The sequence below is a fragment of the Antennarius striatus genome, chromosome 13 (genome assembly GCF_040054535.1).
Source record: "Antennarius striatus isolate MH-2024 chromosome 13, ASM4005453v1, whole genome shotgun sequence".
NCBI lineage: Eukaryota > Metazoa > Chordata > Actinopteri > Lophiiformes > Antennariidae > Antennarius > Antennarius striatus.
In genome coordinates, this window is record NC_090788.1 from 2,728,466 (window position 1) to 2,750,657 (window position 22,192).

The 22,192-nt window shown below is 44.0% G+C and overlaps 1 protein-coding gene across 4 annotated transcripts in view; it reads left to right on the forward strand.

The window, feature by feature from the left end:
- Positions 1 to 850: 850 nt before the first annotated feature.
- Positions 851 to 22,192, forward strand: part of ncam1a (neural cell adhesion molecule 1a) — a 202,490-nt gene continuing 181,148 nt past the window's right edge. For all 4 annotated transcript variants that reach the window (XM_068330418.1, XM_068330421.1, XM_068330422.1 and 1 more), the window contains exon 1: positions 851 to 1,136. In XM_068330418.1, the coding sequence (XP_068186519.1) occupies positions 1,085 to 1,136 (52 nt within the window). In that variant the 5' untranslated portion in view covers positions 851 to 1,084. The remainder of the gene's footprint in view (positions 1,137 to 22,192) is intronic.

The window sequence follows — 22,192 nt, forward strand, 5'->3', positions numbered from 1 at the left end:
CTTTCTTTGGAATATCCTGGACTCGAACCGCAGGCCAGGATGGTGTTGATCTCTGGCTGGAAAAATAACCATCATTTATGAGGTTTATACAAAGCAGTCAGCTACAATATAAGTGCAACATCCCTGCCTTGAACAGGCTGCAGAAATAAGGTCAAGGACTGGTGAAGTGGGCATTTGGAGGAGTCGGATGTTCCCTCCACAGTGGGTGGAGGATAAAATGGAGCGTGGATGTGGACGCAAATTTAGATAGAAATAAACCACCTCTAGGTGGCCATACTAACCAAATAAAACTTCTTTATCTTTAATTAAATTACAAGCAAATAATGGACTTGATGTGTTTGTCGATCTCCACAAAATGTGTGTCTGAACAATTATTTAATCTCAGCAAAAAAAAAATAAAAAAATAAAAAATAAAACAGCAGTGCGTCTAATCTTTTCCGAAATAGCCTAAAACCACAATAAAGATTTTTTTTAATTTATGCAACTCATCATTATTACTGTCTCTCTTCCGAAAATTGCTCTTTTAATTAGCCCCCAGTTTCTAATAAGTTTCGCGCTCTGATCGTGTGTCTAACCCAGTTTGGAAACTCCGTAATCCCGAATTAGAGCCCCTGGTGACCATCTGCTGTCTACACCAGAGGCTACGCGCACTACTTTGTTACTGCATTCACCTCAGCCCGCCCCCTCGGCGTGTGTGTGTGTGTGTGTGTGTGTGGACGTGTGTGTGTGTGGACGTGTGTGTGTGAGAGTGTGTGTGTGTCTGCTCGTGCAGCTCTACCGGGCGGAGTAATTCGCGCTGGTATCCGCTGAGTGCATGTGTGCGCGCCTGTGCGTTCTACGGCTGCTGCTTGTCACTCATTGTACCGCGAACACGGGTAGCGACAAGGACCAAAAAAAACAACAACCCCCAAACAAAAAAATCGCAATAGCAGTTGTTGTTGTTATTGTTGTTGTCCCTGGGGGAAAAAAAAAATAGGAAGAAGCTGAGATCCGTTTTTAACCCCCTCCCCTCCATCAGCGCAGAGACACCTCGCTTGTGCAAAGTGCGTCTGTTCTTCAAGGAGAATATCTGTGACACATTACAATGCCGCACATAAGGAGCCTCATCTGGGGATTGCTACTGATTGGTTGCGCAGGTAAGAAGCAAGATTTATTTATTTCTTGGAGATTATTCTAAAATGATGCGGTCAAAGTGTGGAACGAGGGCCGGAGCTGTGGGAGCCCGCATCCTCCTCCGGTGTCGCCGGCGGCATCCTCTGCCCACCGGACTCAGGACGGTGTTTGTGACGTTAGGTTGGAGCAGCTGCCCTGAGATCCACCGAACCTAGAAGCAAAAGTTTCACAGAGAATCCGGAGTTTTACCTGCGTTACAATCAAATTAAACCCGAACAGGAGTCCGTTTCAGTCAGTTCTGAAGCATCCTTTCAAACCGAATTCGCGTCGGGAGCTTTCTGGGTGTTTTTTTTTTTTTGAGTATCTCCGCGCATTGCAGAGGAGTGTGGCATCTCCTGTGGGTCTGGTTTACTGTCCTTAACGAAATTCATATTATATTTGTGTTATTTCATTTTTTTTAACCCACTCTTGCTGCGTCCCCCCCCCCCATGCGCGTTCGTCTCGACAAATCACGATTTGCTCGGGGATGCCCGGAGGAGACGAGAACCAGAGATGCGGGGACGCTTGAGTCGTCCCGTCACGCAAGGAGAACCCCCCCCCCCCCCCCCATTGTCTTAAACCTGCACCCCTTGACTGTTTCTTAGTCGCATTTTCACTCAAAGAAGCCCGAATTTAAAAACGCACGTTTATGCGCACAAGTCCGGCTCTGCGCGCTCGCTATTCTGGGTCAGCCGTGACGCACGGATGGAGTGAGAGGAGCGCCTCTCGCCCTGCGCGGAGATGCTTTTGTTTCGTTCCGCAGAGAACGGGCTTGAGGACGATTTAATGAGATGACTTTAGATTGTTATTTCTCATTAACAACCCCCCCCCCCTCCCCCCGCGCTTGAATCGATTCCACCAGTCCGCCGCTTCGCGTTATCATCGAAATCGGCACCTTGGCGCTATTTTGTGCGCGGACGTGGGATTTTAAAGTTGAAAATCAATTCTAATGGTGTTGGTATTGAAGTAAAAATAATCAGGGTGTGTCTTTCTGACGTTCCAAATAGAATAAATTGGACACTGGAGTTTACAACTTCACTGCGCGGTGCGTTTTTAGGCGCAAAAATGATGCTGACCAACAGGCAGGGGCTGCTTTGATCGTAGTTTTTTGGTGGGAGTGGGGGGAGAGACTCGTCATCCATTGAGAGAGACTGAATAGTCAATTCAGTGTATACAATAGGATCCAATCCCTGAGCCCCCCCATAGTTATATAGGGCGGGAGGGGGGGGAGACCCATTTTTCTCCTAAACCCACTCCTCCTCCTCCTCCTCTGCTTTGCACAACCCTCCCTGCGTCTGCCTGCCCCCTGTCTCCGGAGATGGCAACTGTGTGGAGCAAGAGGAGTTTGCGGCCCCCAGGGGTCCTCTGAGAGAGGGCGAATATTTATTCTAGTAGATGAATACAGTAGAAGGTTTTCCAGTTCTGTCACGCAGGGATGATTGTCACGGCAGCTGCCGTTCTGCGTCCTCTCCACACACGACTGGCCTGTAGGTTAAAAAAAAAAAAAAAAAAAAAAAAAAAAAAGCAGTCACGTGATTATGGCTAAAATTTCCTCTGCAGAACCCAAAACATTTGTTTCTGCTTCCACATCTTTACAACCCCAGATTACCTGTTCCTTTTACCTGTTGAAGGTTCTAAACGGATGATCTGAATATTTCACAAAATTCGCAACAATCAACCAACACCGGAGACCTAAAAACAAATAAATTCTAATCACTGCCTATCAAGCGTTTGTCAAATCATTATCAAATTATCGGTGTTTTTGTTTTGTTCCGACTTTGCTGAAACCGGAGGCACCTTTCATTTTATTATTATCACATTAAGATATTAGGAAATGCACTCAGCTTGACATTTTAATTACCAAAAAAAACAAAAAAATTAAACCTGCTGACACTCTTTTTGGTGGAAGAATTATATCAATCAGAGCGAGGAGTGAGTGGAGTAAAGATAATTGTTTATTACAGCTGATGATTTGATAATTAAGTCTGTCAGGAAGTCTCTGGTGCTCAGATTGTTTGGAGTTGTAATTGACGGAAACCTGAACTCGGCGACAAGGAGATTAAAACCTCCGCGTCCCTCCTCCCTCCGTGGAGTCCGGACATTGTTGGTGGTGGTGGTGGCGGTGGCGGCCGATGAACCTGCTGTGATGGAAAAATGATGAAATGATTAAATGTTTTTCAAGCTTGGCAGCCACAGAGTGGGTGTATCTCTGCGCTATACGACAGATATCGCTAACGGCTGATATCTCGAGTGACGCCGACGGCGTGGAATTGAGACGTGAAGGGCGGGATGCTACGAGAAATCAGAACAAGGCTACGATTTTGTAAAGAGAGTCATCATGACTGAACATTTTGCCAGAGTTTCATTTATTAAATATGAGAAGCTAAATTCGGGTGAGTATTGATCGGCCTCAGCACCCAATGGGAGCATAAAACGTCAATTTAGCAATACTTGCAGACAACTAAATATTCCAAAGGCATTTCCCGACACTTGTTGCTGCTTAGGGCTAAACTGCCTGTCATCATTTTTTTTTCTCAAGAGTCACGATTCCGTCTGAATATTCCGACCCCCCCCACCCCCACCCCCCTGCAACTCTCTTCACCTCACATATAGGAGAAGAGGCGAAGGGACGTAATTGGATAGATGTGCCTCGGCTCTGCCCACTGTCGGAATAGGGCCAGAAATTCAAGGAAATTGATCACATTATTTGATAGGCCTGGGGTGTATTAAAAGGGTAATGACAGTATCACACAGTTTGAAGGCTGTGCAATTTAATTACATTTATTGATTTCCAGTTCCTGTTCCGGTTCAGTGATAATCTAATTCTCAGCTTAGTAACAAACATTAAGGAAAGGGAAGATCCGCACCGCCACCTTCCAAGAAATGATTGAATATCGCCGGATTAAATGGAATATGGTTTCAGAAGCTGACCCAGACAGTGGTCCGCCTGCAGCCGGATGGATTGAGTCTAGCTTCTCCTGACACTATTGGATGGAAATATCACATGCTGGGTCGTTATCCTGCAAAACCTTTAAAGAGCGTAAGGAGATATTTCTAATGTTTTCAGATTAACGAAAAATTGAGATTGCATCATTAGAAGCGGCGATTGCTGGTGCAAAATTACGATTCTGACCCCGTGGGTTTTATGGTTTTGACCCCCCCCCCCACGCTGCTAGAGGTTTGCTGTTGCTTAGCAATAGATGATGCTGATGATGATGCTCCGGCGACGATGAAACCGACGTTGCCAACAAAAAAAAAAAAAGCTGAACTGCAGCTCAACTTTTAATGAGAGTCTTTCTGTAACTGTCGGCCAATCAGAAAAGAGAGGAAGTCGGCATTCTTTGTAGATTAGTTTATAACACATCCAAGGCTAATGCTTTGGAGGACGGGAGGTAAAGTAATTGTCATTTGAATAACTTAGCAGAGCGGCGTTTCGAACTTCTGCATTCATCATTCAAACTTCACTCCCTCTTCGCTGTCATTTCTTCATTCTGTCATTACCTGAAACAACAAGGTAACAAAAATACCGACGGTTTGGGTTTGAATTTCCAGTTGCACCTGCCTTTCCATTAATTCGGCTTTTTTTAAAAAAATCAAACCGGACACGCTGACTTCTGAAGCAAAACAGACCCCCTGTTGCGTCTTTTTCAAATTCCGAGACGGATTGGAAGTTCTACCAACAATGTTTCTGTGAGTCAAGCGTGAGGCTACCCTCTAAAAAAAGAACGGAAAAAAAAAAAGTTTAACTTAGCTTTTCAGACGGGGGAGAGAGAAAATGCACAATTCCCTAAATGACTAACATATGGGACTTAAACTGCTGTGGTGAGTTCAAAAGCCGCTATGAAAATAATACAGGCTATTTTTACGTAGAGGGGAACTGGAAAAAGCAGCCAAAACAAGGGAAAATTATAAGGTGTTCTTGGTGTGCTTGTGAATAAAACGAGATTCTGGAACTTCTGAACTTTTTTTTTCCTCTGCAGATCAACGGGATCCTGCATTCAAAGTGACATGCACGCAGCTTGTACCAATTGTTCTACAGCCCAGGTTGAGCAAATTCTCATCAGCGCCGGAGCTGCTGGGATACAAATGGGCTTATATTCAGCAAACAGAGCTGGCTGCTGTACGATTAAAAGCAAGAATGTATTAGAAAATGATCCCATTGAGTCACGACGGCGAGTTGAGTTAGTTTACCAGATGTTAGCTGCAGAAATCTACATCCAGTCTTAAGCCAGCGTGTGCATTTTTCACTCCTTCCATGTGTTTTTCCCTTCTGTTTCGTCTTAAACTTGGAATTTTCAACACTCTGGTTCACCTTAAAAGCCAAAACAGAACGACCTGCTAAAATTTGTCAGGAAAATTTGAGCAGAACTAAAAAAAAAAAAAAAGGCCCAAAATTGTTGGAAATTAAACAAATTCAAGGTATTTTGGCTGAAATGTGTAAATTTTACGGTTAGAAGCTCATTAAAGTCGAGAGAAGCGCTTAGTTGGTGGCTGTTTTTCAGATCCATGGGTCCAACATGAGGTTCAGACACGAGGAAGGAAAGCTCTGGGCGGGGGGGTGCAGCAAGACTTTCATGACCGATACATAAATTCATGTCGTCAGTTGTTCTTCATAGAGAATCACAAAGTACACATAGATCACGATGACTCAGCTGGCTGTTGGATGAAGATGGCCGGTCTTTGCATATTAATCAGCGCATGAATGGAGGCCGTGAGTGATTTGCATTGTGAGTGATGAAGGCGCCCAATAGAGAATGTGGAGGGGAGGAAAAGGGGGGAGTAGGGTTGTTATGCAGAATGAGGCTGAGCCCTCTCCCCCTCCCCCACCACCAATCCATGAATGCAAGGTTTTTATTTTTTTTCCCCCCAACATCCCTACATCGCAAAAAAAAAAAAAAAAAACTCACGGCAAAAGTAATAAACCGACACTCCTTCATGATTTCTGAGCATGAAGGTCAATCAAAACTGAAATTTTCCTTCGATTTTGCAAGCAGGGACGGGAACGCGTTCTCGCCCAGATGCTCGTCTTACCTTGGAGTTCAATTGTAGCTCCCTCAGCCTGTAGAGACATAGTTATTAGCAAAGTTGGGCAATTTATGGGTTATAAAATGGTCATTTTCACATGACAAATACCGAGCTAGTAGCTAGTAGTAGCTATCTGAGAGTAACAATGTTATCAGAGATCATATTTTCTTAAGGAAAGATCTTTTTTAACCGAAAGAGACGATCTCTCTTTTAGTTGACCTGTAAGGATCTGAGAACCCGTGGTTTCACAGAGGGCGTCGCCCCCCCCCCGTTATTATTCCACTGGATCTTTTTTGCTAAATAATTGCTGGGTTCAATCAACCCTTTGCTCTCCCTGCCGTGTGACGTGTCCTCAGCCTCTGATGGGCTCAGATAAGCCAGGTTTGATGTGAAGATCTCCTCCTGAGGAGCCTTTGAAGCTGCTGGCAGCTGGAGGCTAACGTCGATGCTACGCGTGGGGAATAAGGAAGGTGACGGTGGATGTTTCGCCGTGACATTCCAAACCCTCCGTCCTTTTTTAGCGTATAACCTTTTGCTCTGCTCTCGGCATCCGGCGCCATCCTCCTCCTGCATATATATTTCCTTCTTCTTGAGCTTCTGTTTAAGCCAGGTTTGCCAGGATGCCCGGGGTGATGATGGGCTGTCTCTCTTGAGGATCCCAGCGTGACATCCTGGTTCTACTTGAACTGCTTGTACTGATGTTTCATTTGTCTCCATTGTGAGCATGGGCCTTGTTTAGAGACAGTCGCTATTCTGGGTCGCTTCCCCTCCGGACCGGCAACCGTGAACAGATGGCGAGAAAAGTCAAAGACACCTCTGTGATGTTGCGTGTTGATACTCCGACGAACAAAATCAGGTGTTTTTGTGTTTTGTAACACCAGAAAAAATCTGTACAAATTAGATTTGCATGAAAAGACTCATCTTAATATTAAAAAATGTCCAGTTTTAGCGGGAACTTGAGTCACAAAATTCAAGTTTTCATTCCCATCTTTGGCGCCATACTTCCATATTCTGCTACAGGCATCACACCTGTAGCGCCCCCATACCCCCAACCACCCGTAACGCATTTAATTCCATCCAATTAGACACGCGAATCATCGCGGTTACCGAAGTCCCGGTCACTGCCTACCCTTTGGTTCACACACAAGTAGTAGTCATGTGACATGTGCTAATGATGCCGCTTCCCCGGTGACATTTAGTTATGAATGTATTTATTATTCAGTAGGATAGCGTGGAAAATTTCATTTTACTCCCCGTGAACTACGGAATAAATACTACCAATTAATTGGACCTTCATTATCTCGTCGTCTACTTGCCTTTGTTTACGCCGACGCTTCGTCCCAACGCCGCCGTCGACGCGGATGCTGATAGAAAGTCCAGGTTCCACATGGTGTGGAACCAGGAATCTGGTACCAGAGATACCAGCTTTGAAAGAAGAATCTATATTGGAAAAAATCTATAGAAAATGTAAACGATCACTTATAGAATCACTAGATGGCAGCAACATGCAATTTCAATATCTTCTCTGCCTTATTCAGAGAGAAATAAACTCTTGTTTGTTGTTTTTCTTTAATAGTGATGTCACAACAACCTTTCTCACCTAGTAAATATCCAGTTTGTATAGTTTCAAGCTCAGGACATTAGCCGCAGCTGCCGCCTGGGACGTGACTTTTTTTGGGGGGTGGGGGCTTTATACGCAACACACCAATGTGGTGCACATTTTCTGGTGCACCAGGTGTTTCCTCAGGTTACGTTACAGATCCCGTAGCGAGTGTTCATGCTTTCACGACCGTTCTTTAAATAAACCCTTACGTCTGTTGGATCCACGCGCTGACACCCTTAAAACCATTGTCCCCCCCACCCCCCAACCCCAACCCCCAACCCCAACACCAAACCTGTTTCTGGAACGAGTCTTTCTTTTCTTTTTGCTGCTTCAATGTCACCGTATCTTTTGAGACTCATTGAAAGTAAAAGTGTCTCGTTGGAGGTTTTTTTCCGCTCCTCCATTGATTGAACACCTGCTGGTTGTATCCTCAATTTTGAGAGAGATTTTCTGATCTAAAATCTGCCTTTCGGACTACTTGGAGAGACATCTCATTTCCTTGTACATCTGTTGTCTACAGGGGTAGTTATCGCTCCCTTTTTAAAAAGCGGTGATTTTTATTCCCTCACAAAAACCAATCACAAATGTCATTAAATCGTCTTCGCTCCTCACTGTTCTTGTTTTTTTTCGCTTCGTATGATAATGTTATTACTCTTCCATTGGGCTTGACGTATCGCTCCATCATTTTCATTAGTCGTTTCTTTCCTCTTTAAAAAAACAAAAAAAACAAAACACATCTCAATGTCCTTATTAGGTTGAAGTCACGGCGCAGTAGTGGCACGCTGTGCCACCAGGGAGGCAAATATGGTCTCCCCTGGTCATTTAGGCTTCTGATTGGCTACCCAGGTAATCACTCATTAATCCCTTTGTTTTCTGTCTGCTTGCTTTATTCGGTCACGGGATAAAAATAAGCAATGGATTAATGAGTGTTCTCCAAACCCCCCCCCTACCGCTGCAGTGCTGGTCCATGTTAGATGCACAAACATTTCTATTCACGCTCCTTATCAGGACCAACTGGAACACATGTGTAACCAATAGATATGAAGATCCACTGTGTCGTGTGTGGATGTACTTTAGCGTCGCTGCATCCTAACAGATGCTCCGTCTTGAGGAACATCAAGTTCTTGAACATGTTAGCATGTGGTCTGACCGGTTAGCGTCACGACCACGCCGATAGTATTCTGAATATCCGTGATGGAATGGTGTCAACCGGCAAACCGGATGGGCTCTGGCATCTCTTTCTTTCTGCCCTCGCCGCGATGACAAATTTGCCAAATGGACCGCAGCCAAAATAGGCAAAGCTGTGACAATGCTCATTAAGACGGGGAGGGGGGGAGGATGCAACAGCGTCTCATTTTGCATTTGTCCCATCCTATGCAATTAGTATAATTATGTAACGCAATGATTATGCAAACATGCTAAATGATAAGTAAGTTAGCTTATTTAAAGTGTTGAGTTTGTTCATTAGGGGTTTAACTTCGTCTAAAATTGAGACCGATCTCCGTTCCGCCACCAACTCATCGTAGCGTCTTCTCTTCCTTGCTTGCTTTTGGGGGGAAAAAAACAAAACCAAAAACATCCAACTGACCGGCATTTATTTTATCATCCTGTTCCCAAAAGTCATAAAACCTGCAAAAAAAATGATCACCTCGAACTGGACTCTGCCGGAAAGTAAACATCCATCTGCTTCAGGTGTCTAACAGCCGTCTCCACGGTGCATTCAGGAGCGTCTCATAAATGAGGAATGATGCACTCATCCCAAACCTTTCAAAGAGTTTCTTGCTGCTAAATGATGTGTGATTTATTTATTTGCATCTCCTCCGTATTTAAAGTGAATCTAGTTTCATAGTGTAGATTAAAAAAACGAAGACTGAGGCATCATACCTTGAATCATTAGGTAGCCTTGGGAATCATGGGTATTTTTGTTAAATATGCAGTCGACGCTCGCACATCTTTGAGTGTCATTTACTGCAGTGTGTTTTCCACCAACCTGAGGATTATTCTTGCATCAGCGCCTTAATTTTTCCTTTTTTTTTTTTTTTTTTTTGAGGCACATTATGAGAACAGAAAGAGACCAGCCTTCTTTTCCAATCAAATTTTTCATCTTACCTAACCTTGGCTGAGCTCCTACGGGGAGGCAAGGCCAGAGTGTATCTGGGCTTGTGTTATACTGTCTCTTAATCCCAGGGTGTGACTCACCACCATGATGTAATGCCTAGCAACGGCAGTTATCTCCTCCCAGGGCCTCTGTTATTGCCTGGCTTCCTCAGGTGCAAAGCCACCTCAGCCTTTGTGCGGAAAAAAAAAAGTGGGTCCTCTGGGAGACGGTAACAAGTCGAGATGTGCAGCATTCGCAGTATTCTGTGGACTTGTTTACTCCTTAAATTGGCACAGTTGTCTTTGAGCGCATTCTTGGGGCCAGCATCTTGTGTGGCTCCGAGTAGTGTTCAGGCGGTGCCAGCAGAAAGTCCAAGATGACTTACTCCGCTGCATACTGTTCCACTCAGGTGGCAAAAACATTTATTATCACGTCTGCAGGTTTGTAGGTAGTTGTCATGGAAATGTGACCGGTACAAGCTTTATGTTGTCATAAGATTAGAGGATCTCCTTGTCGCGCCTTTGTTGGGTCTGTCAAGATGGGAGCCTTAAGACCATCTGGTGAAATTTAGCACATTGAGTAACTTTCATTTTTCTGGCTTTTACAGTAAAACAAAAGAACAACTTGGTACTGGGATGTTTCTGTGTGTAGTTTGGGTGTTCTCCCCATTTAGATGGGTTCTCTCTGGGTTTCTTAGCTTTCTCAAACCACTAAAAAACATACAACATAGGTGATATATTTGTTTGAAGGGAAAAAGAAAAACCGATATCTCTTCTATGCTGATGATGCACTTGTTTGTCGAGGCAAACGTACAGTTACCTCATTGTCTACGAGTGTCTTTGTCCGAGGTACGAGGTGTACGAGGTAATGCTACAGGAAACAGGAAACCGACACATCCATGTAGCTGGGATTTGAAAGCGGATGCGGCGCAGACCGTGGACCATTTGATCAAAACCGGAGTGTCAGATATCATCCAATTAAACGGCGATAATCCTGCCCACAATCTAATCTGTGAGCTGCGTATGACGAGAGCCCTGCTGCTGCTCCCCATGAGGAAATCGCTTGCGAACAATGATGAAGTCAGACTGATCAAAACAAATGGTGTTTTTTTTTTGTTGTTGTTGGATTGGTAGCAGGTGGTTCCAGGGTAATATTGTCTCAGTGCTGAGGGGGGGCTGTTACCATAACAGAAGCTAAGTGAGCTTAAGCACCTGTACGGCCACCCATCAAACCCAACAGCATCATCGCTCAAGAATCACAGGAAGCGATAAATTGTGATATTTTATTACTGCCCTCTGTTGTTGAATGTCATATTTTGCCCCGAGCAGCATGAGAGGCTATTGGGAAACAACGTTTGAAAAGATATATTTCATTTTAAATGATCATTTCAGGCCTCGCATCCGTCGAAGGACCCGGTCTACGACGTCTTGTCCTCCGTCGAGGTGCACGGAGAGTCATATCAGATCTGTTTGTTTTTGGCCTTCTTGAGAAGCTGTACGTGTTGCCTAGCGACGTAAAAGGGTGGAGTTGATTTGAATAAGAGGAGTAATAGTAGTTTTATTTGGTTTTGTATGGTAGATGAAGGACCCATCGAGGAGATGTGGCAGTGTCTGAAAAAAGGAGGCAGCATTTTTGGGTGACATTGAAAGGATCTCTGAATTGGGGACGTGGCCTCGCTCATCACGCCACTTGAATCGGGACACGGCTCTGAATGTCTGAATTCTGACATCACTGAATGTTCTGGAATCAAACTGTAATTCAAACAGCTTCATAATACTTTTTCTGTTTATTCCACACAACCTCTTCATGGAGGCCTGACATAAGAGATTTGTGCCACCGGGTAAACCAAATGAAAGGATAAGTACACGTTACAGATTCATTATTAATTAAATCATTTGTATGCACATATTAATCGCTATGCACTCTGGGAATCCATGTGTACAGATTATATGGAAGAAAATATTTGGAGGAGAGAAAGCTGCCAAGTTGCACTCAGGGGAAGGATAAGCCTGTTTATATAGATCCCTGTCCTTCAGAATAAAAAGGGGTTGGGGTTAGACGATGGAGTAATTTGGTGTTTATACCAATCAAATAGAAGCAAAACGCTCTGTGTACACTTTTAAACAACTGCCACGGCTTGGTTAAACGCTTCTTTTTTTTGTTTTTCCTTTGCTGAATTCATATTCCAAAAGCTTTGCCACAAAATGTTCCCATAACTGTCCAGTTTTCTCCCCTGACACGAAGCGGGGGTGACCTCTGCAACATCCCCGACGCTGGAAATACGAACCTGACATTTTTGAAATAAGAGACACAAGAATGGTTGTAACACGAATCTCTCCTGTCTTTTGATTTTAAAATTAAGAGGGTGACCTCTTTCCAGTTTCACCTGAAAACGTTGCAATCACCTCTTTCTGACCCCCCCCCCCACCACCCCCCACCCCCTGGCTCCAACCCCCTTGGAATTTATTTTTCTTTTCTTTCCATTATGCTTTTTTTTACGGCCCAGGCTGCTGTGTTTGATGAGATCAGGAGAGGTCTGTAATTTATTAGGCTTTCACGCTAACAGCATTGTCGTGGAGCCACTCCTGAAGAAAAGCCCCCCGGGAGTGGCTCCCCCCCCCCCCCAAGTGAGCTCAGAGGGGAGACAAAGGTAAGGGGAGGAGGGGGCGGGAGGATGAGAGGGAGGCGGGGTCACCATGCAAAGTGTCGTCAAGGAGGGACCGCTGGGCTGGCAGGGCACTTCAACCTCTCCATCCATTGTCTTCTGCTGGGCTGCTGGAGACTTATTTTCTACTAATAAATCTCACCAGACCTGTAATGGTGTCAGACAGGAAGAGATGTGCCCCCCCCCACCCCTACCCCCACCCTCTGTTTTTGCTTGATTTAATTTAAAAATGACTTTATTCTAATCACATTTATATCCACGCTGGGCCGATCTTCTCATTTCATTAGTTGGATTCAGCTCCTTTCTGCAACTGAGTTGAGCAAAAAAAAAAAAATATAAAAAGGCACAAATCAGGAGAGGAGACGTCTTTGCATTGAGAGCGAAGCGCAGTTTTCCTCCACAAAAATCGAAGTCTAAAAATAAAAGCAACAAAAATCTGTTTGTGTATCTTGGCCTGATTACGTCTCTGAAATGAACAGCCGCTCTCCTGACTGACAGCTGTCTGGTTTTATTAGCGAGGCTTTTTTTTATTTTTATTTTATTTTTGCATAATGTGGCGCTATGCTGCTTTAATAAGCACCAGAAAGTTCTGATCCGTAATTACTTCTTTTTATTGACTGTTCAGAACTCCGAAAATGGATACTCTAAGACCCTCTGCTGTGGTTTAGAATTCCTTCTGTTGATGCTATAGGGGTGCTGACATGTAATAAGAACTTCTTGGCACTTGTCGTTTTTTTTTTTTTTTTTAGCTTCTCCTCCATATTATTTGGCAGCCTGTTCCATTCAAGTTGCTCAACTCGGTGTAAATTCTCAAACATTTAAATGCAAATCCCCTGAATATGAATCAGTGACTTCGAAAATGCTGCAAAATCTGGAGCCCACATTTGTTTTCTTATGGTATCTTTGCATTTTCTTGCTAATAAGATGCTCTTTTTTTTTTTTTTTTTTAAATTTCCTATGAAAGGCTTCAACCAATCAATCAAGTCTCTACAAAGCTCTCTGAAGTCTGTTTAAATTTTTAATTTCATGCCACCAGCGTCGACTTTTCGCCTCCTGGAAAAGGAGCTCGTCTGGAGCAGCGAACCCTCACCTCACGGCAGGAAAGTAGGAAAGACGGGATCAAAAGGATGCTTAAAAGGTGTTTTTGATGATTTCATGCCTCCCTTAATGAAGCCCGAAGGTTAAACTCATCGACTTACATCGGAGTTTTGGAGGCTTGAGATCTCGCTTAAAATGTTCGATGTGCTTATTGTGGAAAAAATGTTTCAAACTTTTCAAACAGTCTGAACACCGAGGGGATGAAATGTGTTTGCACCGCAGGAACAAAGGGAGCATGTCATCCTGCACATGATTGATAACGGTTCGCGGCGCAGGCGAGCCAGATGGGTCGAGCCGAGACGCTTTGACACAAGGGGTCGGGTGGTGGTGGTGGTGGTGGTGGTGGGGGGGCTCGGCCTTTTTTACGCCAGCCAACGGAAGCTTCCAAGACGGCATCCAATGGCTTCAGCTCAAAGACTTGTAATAACGTTTGGCACGGCTCGGCAGTACTCATCTGAGCGACGCAGCTCTAAGGCATCTGCAGCGTCTGCAGCGAATATATGACTAATATTAAAACATCATTTTTGATTCACACCGTGTGGAAAGTCTCAGTTTCAGATGTAGCTCTCCAAATATGTCTTTAAAAAAAAAAAAAGACATAATAAAAGTCACGTCAAAGACGAGCCCAGTCGTTCCGAGATGTGACGTGAACATGAAGTCATCAATCTTGCCTCGATTGCTGGAGACCCAGTTCAGATTCTGTCTCCGGGGGTTTTTTGCTGACCAGCCTCACCTGAACCGTGTGATGATGGAAAAATATTATTAGAACATTCAGTCCTTCCGTGAAATGAGAGAAATTTGACCAATTCGAATTTCTTTTTTCTCAAACGATCGAAAACGTCACGTCTCTCAGGATCGGCTGATATAAAGGTGATTTAACCGTTTCCTGCCCAATTCCTACCTGGATATTTTTTTCCTTTTTGATTCACGCAACTCTTACATTTGTGTGTTAAATATAGGACACTAATGTCTCCAGCGGCGGCAATAACGGCAAAGCGGGAAGAGACGTCGAGGTCCTTTTTGTATTTTAACACTCCGCTGTGAAACATAACTAGAATATTGCTAGCATGTGTTCATTTTCCTTTAAATCAGTATTGTACCCCAATGGATCACGTCTGCCTCTTGGGGGGGGGGCTGAAGTTTGAAGTATCCTGATATAAACTGGATGTGTGTCCAGATTGGCTGCTTGGTGGAGGCTTAATGGGATTGGTGGACATTCCGCTTGTAGCCATCAATCACGGCTGATCGCTTTTTACAAGCAATGCGATGATTGCGTTTGAGTTATTGCTCGGCTCAGACAAAGAGCTAGCCTCCATTGAGTCTTGGTTTCTCTTGGCCTTTATGAAAGCATTTCATTTTTTATTTTTTTAAAGGATAGTAATGTTTTTCCTTTCAATGACAACTGAGATTTGAAGATACACCAGTGTCACAAATTGCCGTATCTGGGTAGGTCTGCACTGTCTGCTATCTGCAGCTTTTTTTACCGCCTCTTTCTATTTTTGCACTGAAGATATCTAATAAGTTGCCATGAAATTACTTGTGCGTTCAATAAGTCCAAGACAGGGAACGTTTTTGGACATTAATTATCCTGCAGCTTTCCCTCCAGTGGCACCATCAAGATTACTGCAACTCCAGCCCTAATAGCGAGGCTCTAAGATACTTGATGATAATATGGTTCTAATGAACTCTGAAAGCTCAGGGGGGCTCCCATCAGAGCACCGAACTTATATATCTAACCTTTACTTTTGTCTCTTAAAATATCAAACGCTTCTCCGGAAGTCGACACCCCCTTGTGCCTCCAGGAGCCAGAATCCTTTGTAGGTTTCGTTGCGTCCGCGGGATCGTGATTTATCTTGCCGTTGCTGCCGTCATTATTCAGAATCAGTGTGAGCAGTGAGCCATAGGTAGATCACTTATCACTGTCTGACCCACTGTCTTTGTGAAGCGCCAACTCCAAATGCCAAATCGCATTGGCGTTCCTCTGTGTCCGCTCAAAATGCTTCTCTCCCATCTCAAAAGAAAAGCCAACACTGTTGTGGGCCGACAGTGAAAAGACCGCTGTTGTTGTTGTTTTTTATTCCAACTCTGCTGTGATTAATCAAGATTTGAGACCACTCTAGTCCTTCAAGGTTGCATCCAAGGTCTCCAGGGTCAACAAAGAGTAGAGTAGGACTTTATTCATCCCTACTCCTCTCTGTTTCATTCAACTCCACTGCACTTGGTAGCATTGTTGACTGTAGACCCCTTCCCGGGGATATTGTTGACCCTAGAGACCTTGGATGCAAACCTTGAAGGACTAGACTAGTCTCAAATCTTGATTAATCACTTTTTCGGCATTTTCAGGGTAAAGTATGACAGGAGTGACTCCGAATCGTTTCCTCCGGGACAAAGTGGAGGACAGAAAATGAGAGAACAATGAGAACGAGAGGTGCGCAAATGAGCTTGCAAAGAATGGCTTGGTTGTTGGGGGACGGGGGTTTTGGATGCTTTTAGCTGGCATGGCCGGCTTCCCGAGGACAGAACTCTTTTTTTTTTTCTTTCTACAACAGAAGTGCTTCCTCATTAGAGAGCACATCTCTGACTGTTTACGGACTTTAATGAGCCTCGCTGCAACCCAGGCTGCAGAAACAAAAACGGATAAAAAACAACAACCTTGCATTCAAAAATTGTGGCAAATCCATCCAGACTTGGTGGGGGTGGGGGGTGGGGGGGCAGAAAGAGCTGGAAAGCCTTCCTCCGCCGCCTACTTCCTCAATCTCATTTCTGAGCAATGCTCTCCTCATGCATTTGAGGATGCAGTCTAGCCACCCCCCCCCCCCATCCCCGCCACACTGGCTTTTCTCTTCCGTGTTTTCACCCTGGTGTCTCTCTCTTTCTCATTACTGGTATTGGAGAGAACAATCTCAGGGCACCATTTTGTCGAAGACATTGAGGGGCTTAATTAGTTCATTCACGGATATGGCTCTTCCTGGTAGCCCATTGGCTTTATTGCCTCTGGAGGGCCTTAAATGCCACCCCCTCCCCCCCTCCCCCGGTTTGCAGAAAAGCCTTAAACTCTAATGAATGTAAAATATCTGTCGGATGAATAAGAAAAAACTCTTACGTTTCTTTACATTTGTACCTGTTTCGATTCGGAGTGACAACATGTTTAGGTAGCGACAAAAGACGGTAGAAAACGATACCTTTTATTTTTACTCCTGTCGTCTCATCTTGATTTGCTCTTTACAAAACTGAGCTAAATTGCACAAAGGGACTATTGCTAAAGCACTGGGCTGAATAAATGAGTCTCAGTGCGATTGAAGGCTGTTTACGTTAATGAATTCCCCTTTTTAAAACCGTTCCCAAACTAAACTTTTACTTCTCCTGAGCCAATGTGCCAGACACGAGTTTCATTTTTTTTGTCCCTAATAAAGTCATGTTTACATTGGGTCAAAATGTAAAAGAGATTTTTTTTATTATTATTATTTTTAGGACCTAGAAAGAACCTCCAAGCTGTTTGCTGTCTTAAACAAACATGCAAATGAAATTTCTGTGTGCTTTATAGTTTTAAATTTATTTTTAAAAAAATTATAATAATCTAATTCTTGGTAATACGCTTAAAATGCATGAATGCATCCATTAATGTGATTTTAAATTATAGAACTCAGCACATATTGATTGAACAGAGGGGATGGTCTCCGGTGATATGAAAATGATACCGTAAACTCAATAACAGCGAGGCCCTCCTGTTCCGTAAGGTGCATTTATTTTACTCTTTTCCTTCTGTCTCCACAATTTCAGTGACACGTGAACTCTCATTAGAAAGCCGAGCCCCGGAATATGGATGCGTGGGAGCAGTTTGGAGTAGATTGAAATGGGAAAATCAAGTTTGGAGGCCCGGGACTGTTTGCCTTGCTTCCTGTAACACTATCCTATTGGTGGAATGGGGGGTATTGCTGAAATGACATTTAGTTTCTGGGCAACGGAGCAGCAGCTGTGCATATCTTTGTTTCCAGGGGGTGGGGGGTGGGGGGGGCACGGTGACAAAATCCCATTGATGCAGCTGTGTTTGAACAGCGAGATTGCAGTTCGATCAGCGGCTCGAGGGATTCTCTACCCAGTTGAGTGGAAGGGAAGAAACGTGCAAGAATCTGGACTGGTTTTTTCCTAAAAATCAGGCAGTGACGTCTGAATGGATGACACCTTTATGTTGTGTTCACAGTAGGACCTCAATTGGGGGAAAAAAACTGTTGTTTGGCATCATGGGAAAGGGTTTCCATGGCAATTTTGAGGAATAAGTTAAGGTATTTAGTGTGCATTCAAATCACTTGGTTTTAGAGTTTACACTTGAACGTTTTTTATCCTCAGAGTTACAAATAAAACTGATTTAAATTTGCTTTGGTTAGGTAATTTTGCATTTGGAAGTAAAAGAAGGAAACTTTCAAGGCAAACATTTAAAACTCATCAAGTCATCAGTTTAGACTTTTGGTAGACTGAATTGAATGGAATGAATATGGTTGTATTTAAAACTCAGTCAGAGATGATAGCCCCTACCTTCTAATTTTCTTTTTTTAATGAGTTACTGGAATCAGTGCACATGTCGACGCATCCTTGAATAAGATGCTGAAATCATTCCAGACTTCTGAGAAAGGAGGGAGACGTGCATCAAACAGGGATCCTTGCAAAAAAATAGCAGTCCGATCCAAAAGATTTCAGAAAAAGTAGTTGGGTTTAGCTGGATGGGGGTCAAAAAGTCATAGCCATCTCAAACACAGCAGGAATACCCCAAAATATCTGACCAGGTTCGTCTCCGTTGCAGCTCTGACAGATATTTATGCCAATATTCTCCTGAATATAGTTGGCTTCCAGCCGTGTTCCACCACGATGAGGAGAGCGATGTTATTCGGAAGTATATAACAGGACATTTTGGCAGTCATTAGTTCCTTGTTGACACTCTTGCTGCTGAAGCAGAGACAAGACTGGAGTTGGAGTATAACGGAGCCACTCTCCACCGGTGTGGCCTCATTAATCACTGTCCCTTCCCTCGACATGGGTGGAAGGCCTCCTTTGTCTATGTTGGGGAGCATTCGGAGTGAGATTGGACGTGGCGCTCAGAAGCTGCAGCCCATATCTCAGTTGGTGTCCGGGAACGATGGCCGAACAAGACCCGGTGCTACCTGACATTTGGGCTACAGCGTGAATTCTCATCAAGGTTTCAATTAGGACTTTATTAACCTACATGGAAGTTGTGCCCCATCATGTTTTTTTGCTAAAGGGGTTTATCTTTCCGAATTGGCTTTTCCCCCCCCCCCCTCTCTTATGAATTCACCAATGCTGCTCTTTTGTTTCAGTATTACCTAATCTGGCCTGCTCAGAGACTTACATTCAGGGTGGAGAGATTTGTTTTGTATTTCTTCTTCATCCAGACCATCTGTCTTTTCTCAAGCAGATCTTTCTCTCACCAAAATTCCCGCTAGAATTTTCTTCCAGACGGAAGCATCCACACAAACTCCGGAAGACGTGCCCATCATCCTTTCCTTTTTTAACCAGCGGGAAACTCAGTTTGAGGAGAAACATAAAATCACAACTCAAATTCAGAAATCTTGGGTATTAGTGTGCATGTGAAATACTTTTTAGTTATTACTAATGCCTGAAAAGACAGACTATAATTCAATACCGGGTCGGTTTGTGATGTCATAACAGGCTGGACTTATTGGCAGCTGAACCTGCTTATTAGAGAGGTCTCTAATGATGGCGTTATGATCGAAGGGATGCTGAATAGAGGATAAAATGTGGAACATAAACTCTAAAGATCTTCCACAGATATGTAAGACTTGCATGTAGATGATGCCAAAACTTAGATTGATTTGTATTGATTCACAATCCTGTCTTCTCCCTGCAGGCAGAGTCATTTTAAGGGCGTAGCTACAGAATAAAGGATGCAGTCAAACGTTGACCAATGGTCCAATAGGAAAGGGGAAGTTGGATTATATAAAGCAAATGTGTGTGACAGTTATTCCATCTGTAAAAAAGAAAAGTAAAATCTGATTGGTCGTCTCGATGAAGCGCCTGATGCCTGATCAGTATAACAGTGTAATTACGCTGCCATCAGATGCTCATGATATGAGTGAAAACATTGTTAGATGGTGTGATTAGTGCAAACGGCACAAATGGCAAATAAAATGACAAGTAACCCCCCCCCCACATTAGAATTTGGGAGGCGCCAGTCGCACGGTCGCCGCTGATCGTGGAACATGTAAACAAACCCCAATTAGAGATGTGGAAAAACAGTCGGGGAGGGTAGGGGGCAGGGGGATTGATAGTTTGGGCGGGGGCCGTCTCCTGTAGGACCTGCCGAGGCTCCAGGGACTCCACCGATGCGACGGCGGCGTCTGGGATATAATATAATTCAGTTGCATTAATATCCAGGAGGGAACGTCGTGCCTGAGGAGGACTGGTGGATGGCTGGTGTTGAAAATGGAGCCAAGGGTGTGGCTACCCCCCCCCCCCCAATCTCCACCCCCCGCCACCAGGGCAGCTAAGGGTGGCAGAAGGCGAGGCGCCAGACTGATATGTGATGTGATCTCACAGGTCCCTCAGCAGACAGGGTTGGAATAACGGGAATCCCAAGGGTGGGGATGCGGCGGCTGGGTGGGGATGGGGGTGGGTTGTTGTTCATGTGTGTTCTGATGAGGAGGAGAAGGAGGAGGAGCTCTGAGGGGTGGGGGCAGCCACGTCTGCTTGGCTTCACCTAAGACGATGAATCAGCCTGGCAGATTTGTGCCAGAGGGAGGCTAAAGGTGATGCTGAGACATGGGGTGGGGTGGTGGTGGTGGTGGGGGGGGGCGGAAAACACTGCAAACACACGAGTGTGTGAAGAGTTTTCCACGCCCACGGTTGTGTTAGGTTGTAGTTTTGTCGCCATGGCGCCGAAAGGAATCAGAACAAACCGATGGATGCAAGGATGTAGCGTTTAAAACCCACTGTTCCTGCTTCTGTACGGTCAAAACGCTGGCAGGTGGTTTGAAAACCATCAGAAACGGGTAAAACAGTTCAGACTGAACTCATGAAGATGACTGAATATTCAGCCAATGGCTTTAAACAGTGAAACTACAGGAATTTTTTTATTTATTTTTTTGGCTGTAGGGAATCTTGACTATTTCATCTACTTTCCCCTTGAATTTTCAACATGCATTCAGCGTCAAAAGGTTTAGAAGTCCGTGTTTGAAGTTCATTCATCATGCACTGATTTGGCTGCTTGGGGGTCTAATATTTTCCACTTTCAGATGTTCTTATTTAAGCCGTATGTCAAATGAAAGAAATTTTTTTTTATTACACCGCAAGTCAAATGAAAGCACTTGTAGAATTAGCAGAACAAGTTCAACAAATCCAAGGTTAGCGCCACCTCGGATGGGACAGGTTAACAAGTGTCGAGTGAAAATTTTGATTGCAACTTCCTTTCTTTGCTTTATTTTATTCTTCCCATCTCCTCGCTCTGACTCTCTCCATTTTTATTTATTTTTTGTATGGTTTCCCCCCTAGGCTGTGGTCCGTCATGCTTCCTCCATGCTTCATTTCTTCATTAGAGGTTCTGAGCATTTTCACAGAATAGGCTTTACACTATCGGGGATCACATGCTGGTGTGGAAAGGATGGAAAGTCTAGACAGTTTTGTAGAATTCAACCTTCACACTGCATTGAAGACGCTGTGAGGATGAGAATTCCATCTGTGCTGGTAGCGATGGGAGCGCCGGCCGGTTTGTGATGGGACCGCTAAGCATCTATCTCCGTTAGACTTTCGTCGGTCTTGATGGACGTGGAGCATGAATGCGTTCCAGACAGGTTGATGTAATTAGTTTGACATTAGCATCCTCTGATTTCTTTTAGTTTCCCTTGAATAGCAATGCACAGACTGCTGTTATATAGTTGCAATGATTCCGAACAGGAAGCTGCTTTTGCATCAATCTTTTCCCCTCTCTGCTTTAAGCTCCAGACAGAACCCTACCCTCCAAAAATAGATTTTATGGGTTATTGTCTGCACTCAGCATATGGCAAGGAATATAAAACTACAAATCAACAGCTCCGGAGGAAGATAATCTTTGTTTTATATATATATATATACTGTATATATATATATATATATATATATATAACAGGTTGAGTCATCGAGCAGCTTGTGGAAAGGTTGGCTCGTCCTTGTGTGGTATCTCTGGCCTCGTCTGTTCTTTCTAACCTCCAGTGAATGTGCAATGTAACATCCATCTTACTCTGTTGTTATTGTTCTTCCTTTTTGTTTTACTTGTGCTTCCAGCACATCAAGACAATAAGACTGGAAAGAAGAAATAGCATCAAGAATTAGCCTTTTTTCTGTCTCGAACGTACACAACCACTTCATTTCAACATATGTTCCTGTAATGCAGGTATTGGCAGTGTTATATAAAGTGTAGGAGCTAGTGGCTTGTTTCAAACTCTACAGACTTCAATTAGAGGTCATACAGAAATGTTGATCTAACAGAGGACTTAGCAGGAAATCGGGATGTCTTTTATTGACATCTTTAAAGGATTATGTGAAA